General features: G+C 36.3%; 1 protein-coding gene across 4 annotated transcripts in view; it reads left to right on the forward strand.

Moving 5' to 3' along the window:
- myom3 (myomesin 3) overlaps positions 1 to 27,262 on the forward strand; it is a 125,641-nt gene that overhangs the window by 33,570 nt on the left and 64,809 nt on the right. For all 4 annotated transcript variants that reach the window (XM_067447848.1, XM_067447846.1, XM_067447849.1 and 1 more), the window contains exons 4-9: positions 5,850 to 5,954; positions 16,324 to 16,477; positions 17,016 to 17,173; positions 17,255 to 17,344; positions 18,835 to 18,923; positions 19,178 to 19,222. In XM_067447848.1, coding sequence (XP_067303949.1) covers positions 5,850 to 5,954; positions 16,324 to 16,477; positions 17,016 to 17,173; positions 17,255 to 17,344; positions 18,835 to 18,923; positions 19,178 to 19,222 — 641 coding nt within the window. The remainder of the gene's footprint in view (positions 1 to 5,849; positions 5,955 to 16,323; positions 16,478 to 17,015; positions 17,174 to 17,254; positions 17,345 to 18,834; positions 18,924 to 19,177; positions 19,223 to 27,262) is intronic.

The following is a 27,262-nucleotide window of genomic DNA, read 5'->3' on the forward strand; positions in this document are numbered from 1 at the left end:
TAATTGATCAATTGATCAATAATTGTTCAAATCAAAACGATGCCCAACCCTAAGGAACATGCTGGCCACATGAATTTTTAGTAAAAAATAACAATGAATAATAACAAGTTCTGTTGTCATATTAAGCATCTTATCTTACTTATTTATTTTTTTTACTGTGGTATCGATTTAGTATCGATATATCGATATTTTAGTCTGATATCGTATCGAAGTCATAATTTTGGTATCGTGACAACACTATTATGGACACAAATGTCATGTTCCAGGCTGTGCAGGAGACGTGAGGACTTTTCATACCCTTCCCACAGATAAAAAAAATATCAACAGTCATGGTTGATGTTTATTATAATTGGACAGGGTCCCCGCAGAGTCTTAAAAAGTCTTAAAAGTATTAAATTTCAAAATCAAAATATAAGGCCTTAAAAAGTCTTAAATTCGCGGAAGCATTGCGTTCTAGGTCTTAAATAATGTTAAACAGGTCTTAATTTTCCTACGTCCATGTAACCCTACCTCATTGAAATGCTCTCGCCTCCCGCAGCACGCACGCGCGCACTTGTGTGTGTGAATTTGTTCCGTCAATCAATCAATCAACTTCATTTATATAGCGCTTTTACAATCACGATTGTGTAAAAGCAGCTTCACAGTGTCAAACAGGATAATATTGCGACAAAATTAGATTTGGCTGTACAGTCGTACTGGAGAAAACAGTGATGTTATCAGCTTATTTTAATTTATCATATAGCAACAATGTTGGCAGATCAGTATTATAGTTTATAGAATTAAATAAGACCTAATTCATACATTTTATTGTATAATAAGTTGAATAACTTTAATCATATTTTTTAGTGTCCCCAACTGAGCAAGCCAAGCCAAAGGCGACAGTGGCAAGGAACCAAAACTCCATCAGAGCATGATGGAGAAAAATAAACCTTGGGAGAAACCAGACTCAGTCGGGGTGCGAGTTCTCCTCTGGCCTATTAACACACCGTGAAAGATTATTATTCTGGCAACCTTACAGGTCAGAAATCATATTAGATTGGAATATTCAAAATTTCAGGGTATCACGGAAGAGACGGATTTATTTGGAAATAAATGATGGGATGGGGCGTCGATTACACAAGAGTATGAATACATGAAAGATCGGAATTATTGCGCCGAAGACGGGATTTGAGCATGTTGTGCCAGTGAGGCAAATTCAGAGGAGACACCAATTGACACGGCTCAGCAGACACTCCAGGATGAGCTGGACATGTCCAGGCAGGTCCACCATCCGATCCGGACAGGGCCCAGATCCGGGATAAACCTCGGGATAAACAGAGAGACTAACATTAGCGTAGATGCCACTCTTCTTATGATGTAACGAGTACATCAGGTGTTATGGGAAGTGTTCCCGGTTCCGGCTGACCTAGTTAATGCAGCCTAATAATCAGTCAATTGAATTGAATAATGAAAGTTAAAAATGTTCTATGTGTATGCCATAGTAAAGAGATGTGTTTTTAGTCTAGATTTAAACTGACAGAGTGTGTCTGCTTCCCGAACAATGCTAGGAAGACTATTCCAGAGTTTAGGAGCTAAATAGGAAAATGATCGACCGCCTGCAGTTGATTTAGATATTCTAGGTATTATCAACTGGCCAGAGTTTTGAGACCGCAATAGACGTGATGGAGTATAATGTGTTAAGAGCTTGCTTAAGTACCGGGGAGCTAAACTATTTAGTGCTTTGTAAGTAATAAGCACGATTTTAAAATGTATGCGATGTTTAATAGGGAGCCAGTGCAGTGTTGACAGAACTGGACTAATATGATCATACTTCCTGGTTCTAGTAAGAACTCTAGCTGCTGCATTTTGGACCAGCTGGAGTTTGTTTATTAAGCGAGCAGGGCAACCACCCAGTAGAGCATTACAATAATCTAGCCTTGAGCTCATGAACGCATGTACTAACTGTTCAGCATTTTGCATTGAAAGCATGTGCCGTAATTTAGATATATTTTTAAGATGATAGAATGCGGTTTTACAGATGCTAGAAACGTGGCTTTCAAATGAAAGATTGGTATCAAAGAGCACACCCAGGTTCCTCACTGACGACGAGGGCTTGACAGCAGTCATCAATTGTTAGACAGTATTCTCGGTTACTACTTGTGGAGCTTTTCTGTCCAATAATTAAAAATTCAGTTTTATCTGAATTAAGTTGCAGGAAATTACTATTCATCCAATTTTTTATATCAGCTATGCATTCCGTTAATCTTGTGAATTGGTAGGTTTCATCAGGGCGTGAGGAAATATAGAGCTGAGTATCGTCAGCATAACAATGAAAACTAACGCCATGCTTCCTAATGATATCTCCCAGTGGTAGCAGATACAGGGTGAAAAGCAACGGTCCTAACACTGAGCCTTGCGGTACCCCATACTGAACTTGTGATCGGTGTGACATCTCTTCATTTACTGCTACAAAATGATAACGGTCAGATAAGTACGATTTAAACCATGCCAAAGCAGTTCCACTAACGCCAACATAATTTTCGATTCTATTCAGAAGAATATTGTGATCGATAGTATCAAATGCAGCGCTAAGATCGAGTAACACTAATAGAGAGATACAACCACGATCAGATGATAAGAGTAAATCATTTGTAACTCTAATTAGAGCAGTCTCAGTACTATGGTTCTGTGGTGTTTGTAGTTCTTTCTTTCGCTAGACCAACTATTGTTCGCTCTATTACAACTACAAATTAGACAAGCATGCCACTTATATTGCAGCCAATCAGCTTTTGTGTTATTGGCATGAGCCTCTTTCTGATCGTACCCCACAGACAGACACATAAAACAGATGTTATTCTTCAGCTGAGTCTGACGGTTCTTGCAGTTCCGCGATCGTGAACACGAAGGCGAATCTTTCTCACCATCTTGCTTAATGACCAAAACTAAAATAGTTAATAACAGTGATGTGAACTCCGATGTCAGGCTGCATGTGTTTGCTGTCTGTCAGCGCTCGCGCGGGTGTATTGAATGTGTTATTTCTAGGCTCATTAGCCTAACGTTACTCTTGAACGATCAAATACACACATTATGCATATGTCTATATCCCGATTTAAGTTAAAAAGTTTGGGACGTGTCAGTAAGCACTGGATCTGCGCAATAGTAAGTTCTCAAAGTGAAAGCAAACGAATTAAGCTAAGCTAGCGGCGACCCTGCCAAACTAAAACAATGCATTTGCCCACATATCTAAATGTCTAAAGAAGTTGAATAAGCCCTATTTCTAAAAACGGTGGAGTGTTCCTCTTTGTAGATATGCATCTTTGTTGTTTTTATTTGTCCTATTGTCATTTGTTTATAAGTATAAATTTTATTACTGACCGATTACTTGATTACGTAATTACTTGAAAACTTTTTACTTATATTAAGCAATTATTGCTGAGGTTTACTTTTAAGATGTTGGTCATATTTCCCACCCCAAGCGATCGTGTTATTAAAGATAGATAGCACACCACTGAACCAGACTTTTTTTTTTGTAATACCAAACAAGATTCATGCATTTTGTCTATGCAACTTTGGTTAATGTTGCATCCTAATTATATAAAAAAATAAAAATGTTTGCAAATCTATGGAAGTGACCACCACATTAAAAACTAATTTTGGTCAAATTTGTGTATATATATATATATATATATATATATATATATATATATATATATATATATATATATATATATACATAATATGCTAATTGGGATTGAGATATGAATAATAACTTTACTAATACTTTGTTCAATTTAAATAAATTAAATAATATAAGTTTAAGTAGCGTAATTGAGTGATTCTGCATTTCCTATGCATGTTTTGTTTTTTGTTTTTTATTGCGTGATATAGGTCTTAAATTTTATTCATAATGGTCTTAAAAAGGTCTTAAAAAGTCTTAAATTTGACTTGGTGAAACCTGCAGATACCCTGTTGGAGACCGCAACAATTTAATTCAAAATCGTTCGTTTGCTCTGCCCATTTCACCGCGGACAGTTTTTCTAAACTGGGACAATATCAAGCGTCGTTAAGCGTCTAAAACTGAAAAAATGGGCAATTCCAACTATATTGGATCTCTCTCTCTCTCTCTCGCATTTTATCAATCTCCATTTGAGATGTTCTGCTTAAAGTGTCATTTAGTCGGCCTGTGTTCTGTCAGGATGGTCAGGACTCACAAGCCGCTTTACTGTGTGCTGTGAGCGGCTGAAATAAGCCAATCAGAGCAGAGCTCAACATTAATATTCATGACCCTTCCAAATAAGGCAAAATCAGAGCATTACATCCTAGGGACAATTTCTAGAGTCGTAAATTAACCTGTAAAACTGTATCTGAACAATTTTTGCCCTTAAATAAGCCACATACCCTCTATGTAGATATCAGAGAACAATTTAACATATTGTTTCAAATCATTCTAGGACACCTTTAAATACAAAGGGTGGTCACCAAATATTGAATTGATTTAGTTAATAGAAGTTAATAAATAAACAATGTCTGTTTATGACATTATTTTTGAAAGCATCCTCACTTTACAGCATCATATTTATTTACAGCTTTTTACACTTTATATAAGTGACTAAAACTTCACTGTTCTGCAGCTTTGCAGGCAGGTTTCCTCAAGCATCACAATTAGAAACTTTTTTTCAGGGCGTAGCGCAATCCTGTAATGCATTACTGTTAAAAACTTTCCCCACCGCTGCTAACTAGAGTAGATGAGTATAATTATAGTGTAGAAGAGTCTTTGTAAGGTTGTAAATTGTGTAACAGATGCAGAGTTTTCCATGCGGCTGACAGAATGACAGACAGCACATCAGTGCAAACGGCTTTCTGTCAGAAACTGTTTCACTCCATCTGTCTCTTTCTTTCTCTCCTCTCCACCTCATGGTCTCAGTGATGTGACTTTAAACACATTATGGCAGCCGAGTAGCTCAATACTAAGAGTATGTCCCATAAAATTTACACATATGTGGATTGCATGAAATTAAAAAAATAGTGCATGAAATATACTGTATCTGTAGGGTACATTTGTTGAAGTGTGAAGGATTGTTTTATCAGTTCCTGTACAACTCTGTCTGTCTGCCTGTCTATCTATCTGACTGTCTGTCTGCCTGTCTATCTATTTGACTGTCTGTCTGCCTGTCTGTCTATCTGTATATCTATCTGTCTGTATCTATCTGTCTGTCTGTCTGTCTTTCTGTCTATCTAAATCTGTATATCTGTCTGTCTGTTCATTTTGGGACATGAACACATTCTTGATGTCATCAAAATATTTCATACTATCAGCCTTTTCATTAATTAATTTATCACAATAGAAAAAATATTTTTTTTTTAAGCGATCAGTTGACTTATCTTAAAAAGGGAGCAAACCTATTGCCTTAATTTTTTTATTATGTATTATTATTAAATGAATAGACTTAATGTGTAATTGAAAAAAAAGTGAACTTGACAATTCCACATAACTAAATGTAATAATTAAATAAATATATGTGTATGGTTTATTTACTTAATAATTTTAAGGCAACATATTTCCTCACTTTTAAGTCAACTGATCACCTTTTACAGTTCTTAAAAAGTTTTTTTAATTTATTTTAATTTCATGTGAAATGTAACCTGATCTCGATATCAAAATATTATCTAAAATATTTTCACCCTTTCTTTTTATTTATTAAAACATGTTTATTGCAAGAATTAAAACAGTAAAACGGTAAGTTAAAATAATATATAATGTCATGTTTTCCTCAGCATATATATAACCCATAATGCAGTTGTGAATGCCCATCAGATCAACTTCGCTCATGATCATGACGTGTTTTTATCTTTGCATTGTGTTTGAACAGTGATGAAAAGGCCGCCTTCAGTGAATTCTATCCCATCATTCCTGGGGACGTCATGTCTGTTAAGGAGATCCTGACCGAGCCCAAGTTCCCGCGCCACAGGACATGGTACAGTGACAGCTGAAACACACACACTCGCATTGTTTTATGGGGACTCTCCATAGACATAATGATTTTTATACTGTAGCAACTGGATATTCTATTCCCAACCCCTAAACCTACCCATCACACAACTTTCTGCAGTTTCAGTTTTTTAACGTAGGGCAGAGCTATTCAATTATCTTCATTTGAGTGCAGAATAATTCAATCGAAAAGTTGAGGTTGTTTAGGGTCGGGGTTTATAATTCATGGAAAACGGAAAATGGCGCTATTTGTTCCCTCGATATTAGGGATGCACAATATTGAATTTTTGCCGATATGCCGATATTTTCCAACTCATTTTGGCCAATGTCGATACCGATACAGTTTTTTTTTTCTTTGTTTGGAAACAACACCATTTTGAGCTTTGATTTTTATTTATTTATTCTGGTTTCAGATTTCTGAGATTTCCTTACTAAAGGATACTTGTTAAATATAAATAAATGTTAATAAAGTCTTTTTATAATAAGAGTATAAAAAAAGTTCTGAAAATAACGATCATAAAGTCTGTAATATTTCACCCCAGACAGATGAAGTTGCAGTAACCTAAATATTTTATTTTTTGGATTTAACGTTTGTGCACATGAATTGGGGGTGGCATGACTTTAGCTTCAAATAAACTCCTTGGATTATTTTTCATCATCAATTTCATAAAATTGTATTACAGATTAATAAACTGTATATAAATGTATTTAATTTACCAGTCATGCTTGTGATTTATTACATCATTAGTGCTTTATCTAATCAGAAAAATAAGTAACTTTAAGGTATTTGAGGATTCTACTTTTCATTTTATAACTATATCAGTAGCGCCCCCTCTAAAAATATATAACATGCTACCGGGCGGGCACTAGGACCTGGAGGAGCTTCTAGAGAGTGAGGAGTCACTGTTGACGGTCACGTCCTTCTGTACGCACATTCACAAATTCAAGGCAGCATTTAAAAACTGTCAATATAAATCACCATACATGCAATGTTTTTGCTTGTTGACACTTAAGTTCACTTGAAGAATGGCCACACAGCTGACATGATCTTAGCACTATAGCACTCCTTGCACACGAGTTGTTGCAGGCATATATGAACATGTTATCATATCGGCATATTTTTTTTCATATCGGCTGGTGCCTATATTGTACCGATAATATTGTGCATCCCTAATCGATATATACAGTCTGTTTGTTTTATTGAATGAGAAGCCGCTTCAGATGATTTAGTGAAAGCGGGCCGAATGAACATGCGTTTTGTCCAATTCAAAAGAATGAATAATTCATCAGAATCGCTGTCATCAAAAATATGGTACACACATAATTGACTGATAAAATATTTGCACAGAAACCGTTTCTCAGGTGAGTCAGAGTGCAAATAGTACACACGTGTATCTAATCAAACTTAGCCACACCGCCAGGAAAAAGTTTGGGAGGGAGGTGGGGTGCCCTCTCGCCGGATGGAGCTGATTGGAGGGCTGCCAATTGGGTATACCTGGACCACACATACACAGGAAGTGAGCATGTCTTAGGTCACCCTTCAGTAAAACACTTGACATGATGACATTATCATTTTAGAGCTTTGCTTTTTTTAAACCTTTGTGAGGTCACAGCTGTCCTGCTGAAAATGTGAAAGGTTTAAAAATAAAATGATGGAGTCACAGACGCTGACAGGACATGGCAGGTCAAGACATGATCTACATGTCAAACCGTTTTATCTGCGGGGCCGTGGCCTTCCCTCGTATCAAATTCTCTCAAACGTTCAGTTGGAGATTTACATAAAAAATAAACACAGAAACATAAACACAGTTTTAGGTTTCATTCCATGAAAAATAGGACACATGCAAATACATCTATAGCCAGAAAGAACTCGCAGGAAAAGACCGGCAGAAAACACTTCGGAAACACTGAAAACTTTTCACAAGTTCATTCTTTAGGGAAACAGTCGGTTCCTAAGACTAAGCACTTGATGGATACGGCTGGGTATTATATTTCAAAAACTGAACAAAAGCTGATGCACTGGAAATATACAGTTACTGAAAATATATTCAAATATCAATTATTAAATTAATCTCAACCTGCTTGGGTCAAAAACAAAAGACTTTACAGGTGCTGGTCATATAATTAGAATATCATCAATAAGTTAATTTATTTAACTAATTCCATTCAAAAAGTGAAACTTGTATATTATATTCATTCATTACACACAGACTGATATATTTCAAATGTTTATTTCTTTTCATTTTGATGATTATAACCTAGGAAAATCCCACATTCAGTATCTCAGAAAATTTAAATATAATTAAAGACCAATACAAAGAAAGGACTTTTAGAAATCTTGGCCAACTAAAAAGTATGAAAATGAAGTATGAGCATGTACAGCACCCAATACTTAGTTGTGGCTCAATTTGCCTGAATTACTGCAGCAATGCGGCGTGACGTGGAGTCGTTCAGTCTGTGACTCTGCTCAGGTGTTAGGAGAGCCCAGGTTGCACTGATAGTGGCCTTCAGCTCTTCTACATTGTTTGGTCTGGCATATCGCATCTTCCTCTTTACATTACCGGTAAAGGTCAGGCGAGTTTGCTTACTAATTACGAACAGGGATACCATGGTCCTTAAACCAGGTACTGGTTGCTTTGGCACTGTGTGCAGGTGCCAAGTCCTGTTGGAAAATGAAATCTGCATCTCCATAAAGTTGGTCAGCAGCGGAAGCATGAACTGCTCTAAAACTTCCTGGTATACGGCTGCGTTGACTCAGAAAACACAGTGGACCAACACCAGCAGATGACATGTGGAAACTTTACACTGGACCTCAAGCAATGTGGATTGTGTGCCTCGCCTCTCTTCCTCCAGACTCTGGGACCCTGATTTGCTAAATTTACTTTCCTCAGAGAACATAACTTAGGACCACTCAGCAGTTGCATGAAGCTAGCTGAACAAACTCTGAGTTTCAGAGTATGTTTAGAGTTGACAAATACAGATAAAGCCAACCTGGTTTAGATCAAGTTCAACCGTTTCTCAAAGCTTGGTATAAACTTTCTCTGTCAACTCGGGTTTAATCCAGAGTTTGCGATTAACTCTGAAGTGCGTGATGATTTTTGATGATATTCTAATTATATGACCAGCATCTGTACATTTTATCTATCTATCTATCTATCTATCTATCTATCTATCTATCTATCTATCTATCTATCTATCTATCTATCTATCTATCTATCTATCTATCTATCTATCTATCTATCTATCTATCTATCTGTCTGTCTGTCTGTCTGTCTGTCTGTCTGTCTGTCTGTCTGTCTGTCCGTCCGTCCGTCCGTCCGTCCGTCCGTCCGTCCGTCCCCGTCTCATCCATCCATCCATCCATCCATCCATCCATTTTATCTATCTATCTGTCTGTCTGTCTGTCTGTCTGTCTGTCCGTCCGTCCGTCCGTCCCCGTCTCATCCATCCATCCATCCATCCATCCATCCATCCATCCATCTATCTGTCTGTTCTATAAATCTGTCTTTCGTTCTATCTATCATTCTCTGTCTGTTGATCTTTCTATCCATCTATCGGTTTTTACTGTGCTGTCGCTTTCCCCTGCTTAGCATGATGGGAAGGGCACATCTCCTGTATCCACCTCTCACACTTAACAGGTTTACCTGCAATTCACAGCGAGCCGGCAGCCACTTTAGTTTTGAGGCTGGTAATCCTGTTCAGAGGGAGACATTAACACGGTCATGCCTCCACCGCCGGAGGGTTACGGCTGGAGGAAGAGCCTGGGAAAAAGGGTTTGAGTTATAGGATAAAAAGGTCACTTCAGTAAATCAAGCTTCAAATGCAGGATGGATGATTTGAGGATAAGTGATAAAGCCCGTCAAGTCTGGATTTGGCCTCTCGCACATGGTTCGAATGAAGGTCGGGCAGGAGTCACTAGTTTTGTGTTTAAGTGAAGGTGAGATGAGAGAGAAGAGCAAGATCAAGTGGAAAGATGTGTCTATCTCATAATCTCTGCTGTATTTCTGTTGCTCATATGAAGTAGTGTCACGCTCTGTCTGTATATGGCTTTTTCTCTGTATCTCATATTCACACATTCGTAGCTAAATACGGTTGTCAGTCATCGTCTGAGTGTTTAATCCTCTGCCTGCTGTTTGGCAGCACGACACCAGGACAGGTTCAGCTGTTGGCCTCTGTTTTTGTTATTTACAGCCACGAGACACTGAACATTGCAATGTTTTCTGATATGTAAACGCTCTCTGGAAGAGACTGAAGGTCAGTTCAGATGGATGCTCTCAGTGCTGAGATAAAGGAAGAACGGGATCTAATCAAAGTGAATCCTTTATCACCTTGTCAGAAGGATGAAAGTCATAATCTTCATGTCATGTCACGGCTCTGGGACCAATGCCATCTGAAGTTGCTCCTGCACACAGGAAAAAAAAGGTCTGAAAAAAAACTGATAGTCTGAGTTAAACGAACAGATGCCATCAACACTATCTATCTATCTATCTATCTATCTATCTATCTATCTATCTATCTATCTATCTATCTATCTATCTGTCTGTCTGTCTGTCTGTCTGTCTGTCTGTCTGTCTGTCTGTCTGTCTATCCATCTATCCATCCATCCATCTATCCATCCATCCATCTATCCATTCATCCATCTCATCTGTTCTATCTATCTATCTATCTATCTATCTATCTATCTATCTATCTATCTATCTGTCTGTCTGTCTGTCTGTCTGTCTGTCTATCCATCCATCTATCCATCTATCCATCTATCCATCCATCTATCCATCCATCCATCTATCCATTCATCCATCTCATCTGTTCTATCTGTCTATCTATCTGTCTGTCTGTCTGTCTGTCTGTCTGTCTGTCTGTCTCTCTCTCTCTCTCTCTCTCTCTCTCTCTCTCAATGTTGGAAACAGTTGTGCTGCTTAATATTTTATATCAATTTCAGGATTCTTTGATGAATAAAAAAACTGTATTTATTTAAAACATGAATCTTTTGTAGCAATATACACTACCATTCAAAAGTGTGTGTATATATATATATGAATACTTTTATTAAACAAGGATGTATTAAACTGACAAAGTGATTTAAGAAGGATCATGTGACACTGAAGACTTCAGTAGTTATGCCGAATGTATTTATTATTATTTATTGTATTATTTTTATATCTTATATTAATATAAAGATGAGTAACTTACAGATAATATATTTTTTTCTTGTTCATCCATTATTTTTATTGTAAATTGTATTTATTAATTAATATTTATTAGGGTATTATATTTATATCTTGTAATATAATTTTTATTTTCTCTCGTTTTCTTATTTTTGTTGTGATCTCAACATAATTTTTTTTTAAACACATCAAAATGGAAAAAAGTAATAATAACCTCAAACTTAACCAATATTTACAGTATTAACTATCGTCCTAAAGTTGTAGTAGCCTACTTTTTTCTATATTTCTAGCTAATAATTTTATTTCAGTTTTAGTCATTTTAGTACTTAAACCTATTTTATTTCAGTTAGTTTCAAATACAACATTTCTCATTTTATTTTCACTTTTCAAGTTTAAGTTTTTCATCTGATTTTTATATTTGATTGAAGCTTTATTTTTCTTACTGAATTTAAAAAAAAATCAGTTTTAGTTTTGGTCAACAATAAAAACACTGATATTCAGAGGGGTTAAGAAGTCTAAATGCTTCAGTTTTACATTCTTTCATAATTTAAGAATTGTTTTAATGTATTTTAAAATGTTATGTGCATCTCTTAATGCCAGCAGTAAGAAGCAATAAACAATAAAGCGATAACCGAAACCTGATGATGGTTTTCTCCAGGATCCAAAAGCATCTTGAGCTGTACAAAGAATCACATGATCAGTGACATTAGATTACTCAGAAGTAATGCACTGAATATTTGTGTAGAAAATCCCCCCTAAATCTGTTTATTTCAAGGTTTAATCAGGATTATATAATGATCTGCTGAATAGAAATAATAAAAGTGCAAAAATGAGAGGGAACGTTGTCTGAGACTCTTGGTTTTTCTCTCTCCCTCTAAATCTGGAATAATCCTTTTCTCATTCATGTGTAAATAAGTTGGACCATTATGGCGTTTTTCACATCAGAAACGTCCCTATTTGACTCTCTCTACATAAGTGCATTCATTTGCGTCAGTCTGACGGCGGCGATGTACTAAAGACATCCAAAGCAAAGTGTCAAAGCGAAGAATGGCAACTTCTAATTGCACTCAGACATTTTAAACCACCTGATATCGACCCTGAGGATAACTGGCATTTTTATTTGTCTCCTGCCAGGCTCATCTGCTATCTGGATTCATAGCATGATGCTCGGCCAGCGTTTCTGCTGACCTCCTCTAAAGCGCTGACATGACAGCCAGTTAAATGTCATGGGCGTTGTGCACCTCTTCAAATGAATTCTGACTTCAGTGAAAGTTCACGCCATTCAAATCATCCTTAGTTGCTTTTGCAACCTTTCATAAAAAGTTTTAATAGTGCTTTTGACAAACTGGTTTAAACTCCAGGGTTATTATAGTTAAATGAAACTAAAACCATAAATAAATTGCTACTTGAAATAAATAAAACATTAAAGGGATAGTTCACCTAAAAATGAAAATTAGCCCATGATTTACTCACCCTCAAACCATTCTAGCTGTATATGGCTTTCTTCTTTCAAGCCCAAAAGAGTGTATCCATCCATTATAAAAGTGCTCCACACAGCTCCGGTGGTTATTAAAGGCCTTCTGAAGTGAATCGATGGGTTTTTGTAAGAAATACATATATATATATATATATATATATATATATATATATATATATATATATATATATATATATATATATATATATATATATATATATATATATATATATATATATATATATATATATATATATATAATTTTATTTTTTTTTTTTATTTTTTTTTTACACGTTATAATGTAAAACACCTTATTTTATTTTTTACCTTTAATAGACCGCTTTCTGTATTCAACATACAAAAAAGTGTAACTGGCACGACAATGACATTGGACGTAAATCAGTGTTTTGAATTATGAGGTGTTACACTTTCTGCATAAGCTGTATACAGAAGGTCTGCTGGAAGCTAGATATTTTACTTTATAACGTGTTAAAGGGTTAGTTCACCCAAAAATTAAATCTATGTCATTAATGACTCACCCTAATGTCGTTCCTCACCCGTAAGACCTCTGTTCATCTTCAGAACACAGTTTAAGATATTTTTTATTTAGTCCGACAGCGTATCTAAGTGTATGCACACTATACTGTCCATGTCCATAAAGGGAATAAAAACATCATCAGTAGTCCATATGAGACATCAGTGGGTTAATTAGAATCTCTTGAAGCATCGAAAATACATTTCGGTCCAAAAATAACAAAAACTACGACTTTATTCAGCATTGTCTTCGGATCGTTAATGTCACGTGATTTCAGCAGTTTGACACACGATCATGAATTGGATTCGGATTTGGATTCATGAATCATGAATTGTATTCGGATCGCGTGTCAAACTGCTGAAATCTCGTGACATTAACGATCCGAATCATGAATCAATACGCTGATTCATGACCGTTTGAATCTTTATTTGAGGATTGAACACAAACAGGGAAGAGAAGACAATGCTGAATAAAGTCGTAGTTTTTGTTATTTTTGGACCAAAATGTATTTTCGATGCTTCAAGAGATTCTAATGAACTAATTGATGTCACATATGCACTACTTTGATGATGTTTGTATTCCCTTTCTGGGCATGGACAGTATAGTGTGCATTCACTTTCATGAAGGAACAGAAAAACTCTCAGACTAAATATAAAATATCTTAAACTATGTTCCGAAGATGAACGGAGGTCTTATGGGTAATGACATGCATTTCATTTTTGTGTGAACTAACCCTTTAAGTATGGATATTTTCAATGTGGAGCACTTTTATAATGGATGGATGCACTTTTTCAAATTTTGGGCTGCGATTATAAAGCTTGGAAGAGCCAGGACATTTTTTTAATGTAACTCAGATTGTATTCATCTGAAAGAAGAAAGCCATATACACCTAGGATGACTTGAGGGTAAGTTAATCATGGGATAATTTTCATTTTTGGGTGAACTATACCTTTAACTAAAATAAAATAAACTTCAACCTTACTTTTTATTTTGTGTGTGCAGCTTGTGACTAAAATCTAAAAAAAGAGTTCTTCTCTGATTTCCAGGTTGTCTGTGAAGTGTGTGGCGATTTATATGTGAAAATATAAAGCATGTGAGATTTAAACGGCTCTCGTTCTATCCTGACACGTGACACAAATGCTTATACAATGTTCAGGATGATGCCAAAAGAGGCATTCTATACTGTAACTGTAATGTGCAACGAAAAGGGATTGATTCAAACTATAGTCTCAGACAGCCAGATCTATATAGTCTGTAGTTTTAAATATACTTTATAATCAAACTATCATAACAGTGTAATTTTAACTCGTGTTTTTTTATAATTGGGAAGCACCGCCAGCATTTTTGATAATTTTCACAAAAGTTTCATGACTAGAGAACTAGGTAACCTTTCATGACTAGAATATCAAACAGAATATTTTGTTCCACCTGAGCATGCAATATATCAAAAGAAAGAACTGACACTGCTTTTCAACAAACAAACAAAACACGTTTTATTCTAGCTTCATGCATTCTTATTTTATCAACACTTAAATGTGGGTAAGAAAATATACTTTTTTTCATTAAAAAGCTAAACATTTCAAACAAAGCTAAACAAAAAGCTGAAATAATCATGTTTTTGTCAAATACTACCTCCAGATCAGATTTAGAGCGATGATCAGAGCACGGATGAGTCCATCAACACCCCGAAGCTTTCACTCAGTAACATTAGGCAGTTTTGATTTATATGCTTTTTATATTTATTTATATATTTTGATGGTTGCATTATTTTACATATGCACAGCTTCTACGTCTGTGTTTGAAAAGGAGATTCTGTACTCTTTCAGAAGATGTGTAATAGCGTAATAGAGATGCACTTCTTCCTTCACCATCACAAATACATTTCCATAAGAGACGTCTACTTAAACAAATTCAATACTAATATTATTAAAGAACTGGACAGCCATGTCTGAAGTTGAACAAATAAAGGTAATATATTAGGAGAGGGACAGACAGCCGCACTGGCTGCGAGATATGTGTGTATGTGCCACAGCCTGAGACGGCGGGTGAATGTGTGTGTAATGTGTGTATTTTGTCTGATCTCAGTGTTTCCCTACTCTCCACTGTATGTGTGTGTGTGTTTAAACACTGTGGTATTAAATGTTTTCATTTGTTATACTGTTTATTTATGTTGTAATATTTTCCTCTATTTTATGTTTATTATGTATGTTCATATATATAACTAGCTTTGGTAATATTTTATTAATTTAGTAGCGCCCCCTACAGTATAACAGTGGAAACAGTTTCCGTCAATCAATGGCGGAGAAAGAGTTAACGTTAATTACCTCATCTGTCGACGTGATCCCGGTGAATCGCAGAGCTGGTGCAAACACTTCCTCATGGCATTGATCAGATGCTTTATTTACTGCAGTTTTTTTACCACTGTAATTTTTGTTGTATGTTTATTTTGTTATTGAGTGAGTAGAAGAAGAAAAAAAGAAGCGCGCAGCACATATACACCATTTACACATTCATCGTCGCGATGTTTGTTTACAGTATATCTCTACAAAGGTATGTCCTATTTCTTTTTACCCCCGAGGGAAGATTAAAAAAGAGTATGGGGGCATTGACTCGCGTTCATTCTGTTGTATGCTGCGTGTGTATGAGTGCTGTGATGACGCGTCATCAGCATCGTAAACCCTGCAACGTTTTTGATATTTTAATTTATGTACACTTTACACTACAGGCTACTTTGTGTATTTTAATACTGTTGCATCAAATTACAACCAACAGGCTGTGGGAAGGACGTACATTTTTCATTTTTTGACTGCCATTATCAATCATTCAATTGCTAATAACAAGGGTTTCTGAATTTAAAATTATTTTATTTCATCTAGTTACCAAATGAAAACATTTATAATTTGTATTTAGTTTAACTTGATTAACTAAAACTGGAAGAAAATAACTTTATATGTATATATAAAAAATAAAAATGCCACAAAATTATTAAAACAAACAAATAAATAAATAGAAAAACTATATATATATATATATATATATATATATATATTATACACACACACACACACTAGTATATCTCAAACACTAGTTTACTCCACTTATATAAGTGGCCTTGAAAAGCTGTTTTATTCTACATAAGTATCTTGCAAACAAGACTTTTTCTGACCTTTGACCTCAGGGAGGCCTTGAGAGAGACCATGTCAAGCGACGAGCTGCATGAGAGGGACCAGTGGACTCAATTCGGCAACGAGGCTGAGAAACTGGAGATCGGGGTGATCAGGAACCAGCATGTCATCCGTGAGCGCGTGGATCGATTCGCGCTGCGCCGGGAGGTGAGTGATCGACTCACCAAACACTCACACACTGAGAGAAGAGCGTTAAAAACACAACAATCAGAGCGCTCTGCACCTCTCAAGACACATGCATGCTTCCGTTTTTTTAGCTTTAAAGGAATAATTTCTCCCAAAATGAAATTTCTAGCTTCATTTACACATCCTCACGCTGTTTCAAACTCCTACAGAAAATAACTTTTTTCACTATATTGAGAGCACAGTAAATTAGTCCGTAGGACCTGTTTATAGATGTTAACTAAAAGAAAAGAAAATATTTAAAAAACATTTTAATATTATTTTAGCTAGTTGCCAGGGCAACATTTCTAATTTTATTTGAGTTTAACTTGTGCTAAAATAATTAAAACTTAAATAAAAGTTAATCAAATCTATAGATATATTTTAAAATAAAGCTACTAAAATATTACAAAACAACAACAAAAATATTAAAACTAATTTTAAATATTAATAAAAATTATATAAGAGTATCTCTCTTATGATTTGAAAGTCATCAGAGTGAGTAAATCACTTTCACACACAGGCCGAGAGGAAAGCTTCGGTGCACATGAAGTTTGTGGAGGATTTGAGCATGAAGGCTCCTGACTTCCCCGTCCCGCTGCGGCCGCACGCGGTGTGGGCCGGCATGGACGTCAAACTCTCCTGTACGGTGGAGGGCTGCCCGATTCCCAGCATCACATGGTGAGAGTCTCAACGAAAACAAAAGAGCCTAAATGTCCAAAAAGAGACGTCCATCATAGCAGAGTGTGAATCTGTCGACAGGTATAAGGATGATGTTCCTCTCCGAGGATCCCTGCCGTGGAACTACAAGCTGATGCAGAAGTTCGGCCTCAATGTTTTAGAGATCAGAAGGTGAACCTTATTAAACTTACACTAAATCAATGTTATTTTACTATCATTAAAGGAACACTCCACCGTTTTTAGAAACAGTGCTTATTCAACTTCTTTCCTACATTTAGATATGTGGGCAAATGCATATTTTGTCTCACTGTATGCATTGTTTTAGTTTGGCAGGGTTGCCGCTAGCTTAGCTTAGCATAATGAATGGAATCCTATGTTGCCAGCTAGCATGTCTCGAGTAAAAGTGATCCCAAAAAAACCCCCACCTAATTACTTCTTGTCGGTGTTCCGTTCCTATTGTACTTGTTACCTCTTGTACTTGTACTTGTACCTGTGTACGTGTACTTGTTCCATTCATATTTTGAACAAGTACACAAGACACATTTCTGTCAGCTTCCCAGAGTCAATTCAGACACAAAATCACACACAACATCTTGCCGGTGGAGTGTTTCTTTGATATACTATTCTAGTTTTTTATGGTAACACTTTATAAAAAGGTCTCATTTGTCAACATTAACTAACATGAACTAACAAAGATCAATATGTTTTTACTGCATTTATTAACCTTTCTTAATGTTACAGGTCCTTGAAAGTGCTTGATTTTATTTTGTGCAAGAAGTTTTATCTATATTATTCCCTCCGGTCCACTAATGTGTTATTTCGCCAACACTTCGTGGCCTATGCATACTGGCTTGCTTCATTTACGTTAGTTATGCACATTTATGCGTTACCATTAAGTGTTTCCCGGTTGAGTTGGCGTTCACATGCACACAAAACTACTACAATGGTACCTTAACATTTTCAGTGCTTACACCGAACACAAATATGTTCAGTCAATGACTTTATATTGTTAATCTGTTGCCCAAATATTTTATTTAATTTAAAGTTGAATTGCTTTGCTTGTTAAGAGAATGTAAAACCATGAGGCAAGAAAAACTTAAAAGCATATTCATATATCTTAAAAATTACATGAGCCTAAGCTCTGCAAAAGTTTTAGAATACAGTAGGGATTTACCAAATATTCTTCAGTTTTATGCAGAACAGAAATACTACTAGAAATAGAATATTATTATTATTATAATTTAATTATTATAACAAATAGAATATTATAACTATTATTTAAAAAATAGAATATCAGATCTGTCATGACCAAAAATAAATGCAAAAAATGCTGTATCAAATATGTTAATGTATAAAAATAATTCATCTTGTTGACTGTAAACAATTAATCATGATTAATCAATTTGACACACTAGTAACATTACTTTTTTGATTTGAATACTTTTATGTTGAAATCACAACAAAAATAAGATAAAACAAGTTATAGTATCTGATAAACATCTTTATATTAATATAAGATTTAAATATATAACCAAAATAAGTTTCTTTATATAATAAGGGTGAATGTTCAATACAATTAAAATGCTCAATGAACAACTGGATGTTATTTAATTCAACAGTAAAAGTTGTCTGCTGTCTCATTTAGTTTTCTTTCTTGTCAGATGTTCTGCTGAAGATGCCGGAGAATACAAGGTCATAGCCAAAAGTTCCCTGGGAGAGGTGACGTCCTGCGCCAGACTGCTAGTGAACTGTGAGTTGATGCTCCTCAGGTTATTTAGATGTTTCTTAACTTCTTTAAGGTTCAGGCTACAATTGAATTGATCAGTGCTAAAGACCAACGCAAACAATTTTCCTCAAAATAATAGAATCTATTACCATCGCTATCAGACAAAACATCTTTATTGGTGCAATCATTAGTGTTATATTTGTCTCATTCTTTCTAAGAGCTGTTGAGATCATTAGAGGAAAGTTTCTTTTTTTTATTCTTTATTTTTCCATTTGCAGCACATGAAGCGGCAGAAGCAAAACTGAAGCGCTCGTGGACTCCCCGTAAGTTCCTGTGCTCATCATAATGCAAAAAATGGGTGGCATTTTGGAGCATTTTAACTAGTAATGCTATCAGGTTGGGCTCTTTGAAGAAAGTTACGCTGGTGTAAAACCACCAACATGTGAACAGAACATAATAAACAGGAAGTCTTCAAAAACGTTTTCTCTGATGCAGTTGATTGACAGATAGAAATCTAGTTTGTTACATTTTTTGTATGAACCACAGATTTGTCTAGAATACGTTTTGAAATTTCCTTCCCTCAAATCCTGTAACTAATCCTTCCCTCGTGGGTCAAAATGACCCGAAACCGTAAAATTATACTCTCGCTTTTGAAATATTTTAAACCTTTTTATCTATAAATTACTATTTAAATTATAATTTAGGCACATTCTTTTGTAAATTCAGAATAACACTCTAATATATGCATGACCCAGCTCAAATCAGCTTGAAATGTCTCACATTGGGTCAATTTGGGTGTCTCTGCGGACCTCTTGTGGGGGAAAAATAAATAATATAACATGATTTTTTTTGTGACTTTTGTCACTAGATGGCCTTACAAATGAGCTACTCCGCAGGGTGTCAAATTATAGTTCTTGAGTTTATCTCTACAGTAGGCATACAGATACACATGTAGACATTATACAATTATTTTTGGTAAAGTTTTAGCCTTTTTAGTTGTAATTTTGAGCATTTCTTTAAGGATTAAAACGAATCCTGGTGCAATTGCTTGGTTAGTGCGCTTCATTTGAACATATGTAAAAGCTGCTATCCGAACCCTGGTGCGCACCAAACAAGCAGACCGAGACCGTTAAAAACATAGGTTTCGGTCCGCCTCCAAACCGGACAGTTTAATTGATATATGAACGCAACACGGACCAAAGACATGTAAACGAGCCAAAAACAAGATGCAACCAAAATGATTAACGTTAACGTTAGAGGGCAAACGCGGAGCAATGAGGAGCTAAAGTGCCTCATCAATATTTGGTCCGACGAGCATGTTTCGAAAATGCTAGAAAAAACGCACAAAAAGCATACCTGGTTCTTCTAGTCCGTACAGACAACGGAACTGCCGTCTCTTTTGCAGGAGATTTTGGTTTCTGCATGCAATGGAGGAAATCCTGCTGCTGTTTTGAATGTTTTGAACATTTTATGAGCTCTTCGTGAGTTCTCAGCTGGTAAAAATAATGCCATATTTACACGCATAAAATACGTCATATAAGTCGAAAAATCAGGATGTGACTGTCTCCCTATGCCTTTGGTTCGGTAACTTTAGGTTCGCTGTTAAAAATGGCAGTGTGAGCGCTAAGTGGACCAGGGCTATATGTTTTTTGTTTTTTGGTCCGGAGCAAACAAACCGAATTACAAGTGTGAACAGACCGCACCGTAAGTGTACTAAAGCATTCCTCGCATTTATTCCTGAGGGCTTCAAATTGACTCGCAAGGGAAGAATTTGTTACCATTTTTTATTAAAACCACATAAACTCCTTTGTGTGTTTGTGTGTGTGTTCGTGTGTGTGTGTGTGTGTGTGTGTGTGTGTGTGTGTGTGTGTGTGTGTGTGTGTGTGTGTGTGTGTGTGTGTTCGTGTTCGTTCATGGTTCAAGTGCAATAAAAGTCCGAAGGTCTCATCCGATGAAAACTCAATTTAAAAAAGAGAGAGAGTTTCAGGTCAAAATGACCCGAGGGAAGAATGTTTTGTGTATTCTTTTACACTGCTGTTAAGTAAATTAATCAAAAGTGACAGTAAAGATTTAGTAGACAGTAAAGACAGATGTTCTTTAATAAATGTTCTTTAGACAGTAAAAAAAACATTTATAATGATCCAAACAATTAGACTGGGTAAACCCAGCCTGATCTGCTGGTGATTTGATTTCGCCTGGCAGCTTTGTCTGGGAACCTGTACAATCATTTCTACTGCTTCTGTTACACTTAAGCAGGAGCCAATCACAGACTTGCTTATCCACGTGGCGTGCTATTGGCGGGTTTATCACGATGACGGATAGAGAAGCGATGGGTTGTTGCCCGTTGATCACGCCTATTGTGGTCTGATTCTTGTTGTGATTTGATTGGTTGAAGGACCATATTATTGCGTAATGAGTCATTCGAATTATGCCTGTTGACAGTGTTGAGGTAGTTACTCCAAAAAAGTAATTAGTTACTAGTTACTTCTGTAAAATTTAATGAGATTACTTTACTAGTTACTGCATTTGAAAAGTAACTTCACTACTTATTACTTTACTTTCCCGTTGTTTTAATTAGAGTAGGCCTACATGGACAGACATCATAGCCCTATCATCACTTAGCCTGTCAGCAGTGCTTATTGTACAAATGTTATAAAATGGCACGTAAAACCATATGAAAGAACAATATCCCTGTCTGCACAAAGAAATATGCCTCATGTAAAATCCACAAACAACAGGATAAAGGAGGCTATAATGGGGTCATTTTAAAATGACAACACACAAGTTTCAAAACACAGGTTTTGGGAAACATGAGAGCAACTCTTGTCCTGAGAACAAAACCAGCTCTTAAATAGATTCATGGCGCGCACACACACACACACACACACACACACACACACACACACACACAAAAAGGTCAATGAAAAATATAAAAAAAGGTCACTTTGTGTTTAAGAGAGAGAATAAATGTGATTTAAGGACAATTATTTAAGATAACGTTGAAAACTCATTTAAGAACGTGCATTTATTACATGGACAGAGCTAGAAAGTAACGTAGAAGTGTTTAAAATGCAACGCCTAGTTCAGTTGAAACGCCCTCTTTGGCTTGTTGTTGATGCAGTAAACTGAATGCATGAGGCAAGCTGACTGTTTAAATAAAAGCACTGAAATAAAAATGCGCTGTTTATCTCTTAATCAGTGTAGGGCCATTCACAGGTCGCGGTTTTGCGGTTAAAATGCGTTATGCAAGTCTAGAGATTAGATTTTTTCATCTTGAGTGCCTAAGCCGCGTCATGCATGATACTATGCAAACATATGGAAGAGATGCAAGAGCAACAGTCAAACGGTCTGGTAATGTTTACATTAAAAACTAAAGAAAAGTAGCGCAATGGAATAAAAAAACAATTGTTGCATTTAATTGCCCCTCTCCACGCAATTAAGGTTGCATTCATTGCTATATTAACATGTAAGCTTACATTCTGTTTTCTTTCCAAATTATCACTGGACAGTAGAAAAGTGAAAATATTTATCTAAAGTGAAAGTAATGTGAAGATCGCCACTGTCCACGTCTGTCTCTCTCTTCTCGCAACAGGAGCTACGTCAATCAAATCGGTCTCTATGGCAATGGTGCTCATACAAGCACACACGTAAACAAAACAAAACTTCACACACAGGAAAACACGACTTGGGTAACGCACGAACTAACGTTCCTTTAGTCTAGTAAAGTAGTGTAGTTACCGATATTTTTAGTGTAATGTTTTACTTCGTTACTCAAAAAAGTAATATCGTTACTGTAATTCGTTACTTTGTAACTTGTTACCCCCAACACTGCCTGTTGATCACGCCTCTTGTGCAGTAGAAAATACAGAGCAGACTCCCCAGACCAATGATCAATCTTAAACTGAGCTTGGTCTGGTGATAGCCAGACAAACAAATAATTCCTTTTTTAAATAAATGCTGTTTTTATGAACTTTCTATTTATCAAAGAATTCTGAAAAAAATATTCATGGTTTCCACTTCCAATAACACTGATAGTAATCATAAATGTTTCTTGAGTAGCAAATCTTCATATTAGAATGATTTGTGAACGATCGTGTGACTAAAGATGATGCTGAAAATTGAGCTTTGATCACAGGAATAAATTCTATTTTAAAACACAAACAGTTCTTTTAAATTGTAGTAATATTACAAACGTTATAATGTATTTTTGATCAAATAAACAGCCTTGGTGAGACAAAATCATTTAAAAAATGATTGCATGCTTGAGAATTATATATATTGACATTGAACCTAGCATTGTGGCAGTGACACTTTGCCATGGACTATTGCAGGGAGGCACACATTTAGAGCAAAAAACGACTCGATTACTCCACCCAATATAGCGAAGACATTTTCAAACAGATCTGAATTCCCATTACAGCCCTTCTGCTGATATGAGAGAACATCACAATTCATTTGTGAGCGTAGAATCGTGTTGTCGAATTACAGCGGCACACATCACTTCCAATTCCATCTCGCCTCAATTCCCTTTTCCGTCACCGAAGACGATAGCTAAACAAATAGCGTGTCTTCTCAAATGTTGTCACATCGGCCCTCTGTGACGCTGGGCTGTGGCATTTGTCTCATTACACTAATATTTGTCCTTGTCCTTGGGATGGATTTCGGTGCTATTTGCCAGGAATGGAAACTCGAAAGAAAATGAAACAATTTTTCCATTACACTTCTGTGGTTTCTCCCGCTCGTACAGCATATGCCTTAATTGAGTCCCTTCTTGCATTCATTTTCACTGCCTGCCAAAGGCATGAAGAACATGAACAAAAGCTACGTACTACTGCTTGTCACTTCACAAATGTAATTAAAAGCGAGTGGATTGAAACATTAATGACTTGATTTCTGTTGAAACTACTCCAGCAAGACTTTTTTCCTTTTACAAGTACAAGTAGAAGTGTGCAGTGTGAACAAAACCTAATTTTGTTGTGTAAGTAGTGTATATCTGAGAAATGGGATGGTGATTTGTTTTTTGTTTTTTTTACTGTAAATTCACAGAAAAATTCAGGTGTTAACTAGAAATGCACTGACATTAAATCTCTCTGTAGATACCGATAGCCGAATATTCAGGGTGATATCTACAGATACCCTCTCATTTGGTAACAACAGAGCTATTTATTTTCAGATATAATAGTTACGCTCAAATAAAAACTGAAATGTTGTATACAAACAACCCAGTTGCACATAAGGTAATTCTAATAAACATTTGTCTTCATGACAAGTTTATTCAAACATAAATAATTTATAGTAAATACTCTCCTCTACTGTTTTTATAGCTTACTATCAAACTGTAAACATTGTTCAAAAGCTGATTTATTGATGTGTTTTGATTAACATTAAAGGTGCAGTGTGTGATTTTTAGCAGCATCTAGTGGTGAGGTTGTGAATTGCTCCCCCAACGCTCATCCCTTCCTTTTTGAGCACTTAGAGAAGCTACAGTGGCTGACATAGGACAAAAGGATAGTTGTCGGAAAGAGCAGAGAGTAACTAGCACTCTGTAGAGAAGTTTGTCCGTTTAGGGCTACTGTAGATACATGGCGGTGCAAAATGGCGAATTTGACTGTAAGGGGACCCGCGGTGTGTGTAGATAGAAAGGTTTCATTCTAAGGTAATAAAAACGTAACAGTTCATTAACTAACTTCTTTATACTCCTCTGAAAATATTGATATATTTATTATATTCTGTCTGTCGCATTTCTATAGATCCTCATAAATACTACACACTAAACCTTTAAAGGGGGGGTGAAATGCTGTTTCATGCATACTGAGCTTTTTACACTGTTAAAGACTTGGATTCCCATCCTAAACAGACAAATTTTCAAAAACTAATGTTGGACGTTTGATGGAGTATTTCTGTGTCAAAAATACTCCTTCCGGTTTCTCACAAGTTTCAGAGAATTTTTTTTGAGTATGGGTCGGCTTGACGTTACTAGAGCGGAAGGTCCTTGTATGGGCCGTACGGGCTCTTCTCCCGGTAGGGTGCGCGCGCGCGTGTGACTAGAGCGAGAGAGGAAATGCACGCCCATACACTCCCGCCGCACTCCACTTTATTCCTATCTGTGACATCAAGTTTCAGCACAGCAAGTCACTGCTGTCAGGACTTCACCAAATCATACAAACAAAGAAGTGTGTTTTTGACGGAGCGGTCCCAGCGATAAAGCTTCGGTCCTGCTTTGGAAGTAGCCGGTGAGTAAAACTGCTTCAAATGTCTGTGCTGTTGTCGCGTGATTAAACATCAGTAAACGACACTATCGCGTGCTTTGTCATTCAAATGCGCTAATGGACTCCATTGTTTGTATAACGTTACACTAGTCTGAAGTGCAAAACCGTTTTGCTTGCTACTGCTAAGGTTTAGTCGCATACAATTCGCCTTATTCACCTGGCGGCCATTTTGAAAACTCTAACGCCGTTGTGGGGTACACAAACCCGGAAGCTGGACTCCAATACAGTACTAATCAGCAGCAGCATTCTGTTTCACTGCACTTCGTCACTCAGGAAAAAATCCTACAGAGGACAAACCTTTCACCGTTTTCCGGAGGATAAGGGATTACATGGAGAGTGGATTTAAAAAAATATCAGAAGGGATCCTGGTCGTAATTTCTGCATTTTACTACAGACGGAGTTCGAAAGACTCAAGCAATAGCAAGACTGGGACATGTCAACTCAGCTTTATTTAGCGCTTTTACAATACCGATTGTTCCAAAGCAGCTTCACGGTGTAAACAGGACAATATTGCAACAAAATTTGATTCGGCTGCAGTCATTCTGGAGAAAACGGTGATGTTATCAACTTATTTTAATCTATCATATAGTGTCAACGTGGGCAGATCAGTATTATAGTTGATACAGGTAATTTACATGTGGGAGATATGTGTATGTATAAGCTACTGGATCTTCATATGTGTAAAATAAAATGTCCATTTATCTAAAGAATAAAGTACAATTTTATGACACATGGATGATGTCTTTCATAACTTTACAACTGAACATCAGAAAGAAATAAGTCATTCAAAAACATTGATAGGCATACTGGTCTAGGTTTGTAAATGGTAACTATGTACATTTATTGGTATGGAGGAATACAAATGGCCTGCTTGTATATTGTAAGTATGGAAAAACGTACCAGAAAAGGGCAGAACATTAGAAATTACATTAGGAGGAAAATTAAAAAACATTAACAAATGAAAACTTATTACATATTATCAGTGAAAACATATTATCAGTGATGCATTACATGATTTTGTTACACACAGCAGGCAGAAAGTGAGTGACACAGAATGCTGCTACTGATTAGTACTGTATCGGAGTCCAGCTTCCGGGTTTGTGTACCCCACAACGGCGTTAGAGTTTTCAAAATGGCCGCCAGGTGAATAAGGCGAATAGTCCATAAACCGAATCATGTCCTCATAAACTGTGAGGATAGAGTAAAGACACACAAATGTTGACAGGCCACTAAATACAGTACATACCACAGAGACGGGCGTCCTGCTGCTGCTGTTTTTCCTGTTCAATTTATTTCAGCCTCAGATTTGATTCTGGATCATATCTATTAGCTGAGCTCGATAACGATGGGCTTCTCCACGTTTGAGGATGTCACCGCTTTGCGCATTCGTTATTCTTTAGCTCCGCCCACACGATACGCCTCCAGGCACTCGTCTTTTTCCGGAAAGACTCGGTACAGCCCATATTTCTTTTATAAATATAATAAAACTAAAGACTTTTTGGAGATATGAAGGATGCAATACTACTCTATAGGTACTCAAGATTGACATGAGATTGACTGAAACTGAGTGTTTCACCCCACCTTTAAAAACACAGAGCTACTGTCCCTTTAAGTTCAAATGCACATTTTCAATATACTGATACACATGCATTTTATTTCTCAACTGTTTACACTCTAAGACACGACTGACATTTTGACATAATTTAGTTTGAATATGTCTGTTAAAGACATGAAAGAGAACTCCTGGGCACATGCTTCAATGTTTGCACACAGAAAATTATTAGCGAGTAACCAATTTAGTTTCCTTTCGCGTCTTGAGCTTGAATATAAAAATTAGCAAGGCTTAAACTTTCATGATGCACCACTATCTAGTCAACTGTCCCAAGTGTGTTCACGTTGATGTTCTTACATTTTTGCATTGTTAGAACTTGATGAAAAATGTTACCAGCCAACGGGCGATTGACACGGTTTCATATACTCACCAACACCGATTTTTACTCGCATTTGATGTTTGGCGGGTGATTATTTAAGGTCTTGTGTATACAGTACAACTACATAACTGGGAATGTGTTTTAAACACTGAATTAAATAATG

The sequence above is a fragment of the Pseudorasbora parva genome, chromosome 7 (genome assembly GCF_024679245.1).
Source record: "Pseudorasbora parva isolate DD20220531a chromosome 7, ASM2467924v1, whole genome shotgun sequence".
Lineage (NCBI taxonomy): Eukaryota > Metazoa > Chordata > Actinopteri > Cypriniformes > Gobionidae > Pseudorasbora > Pseudorasbora parva.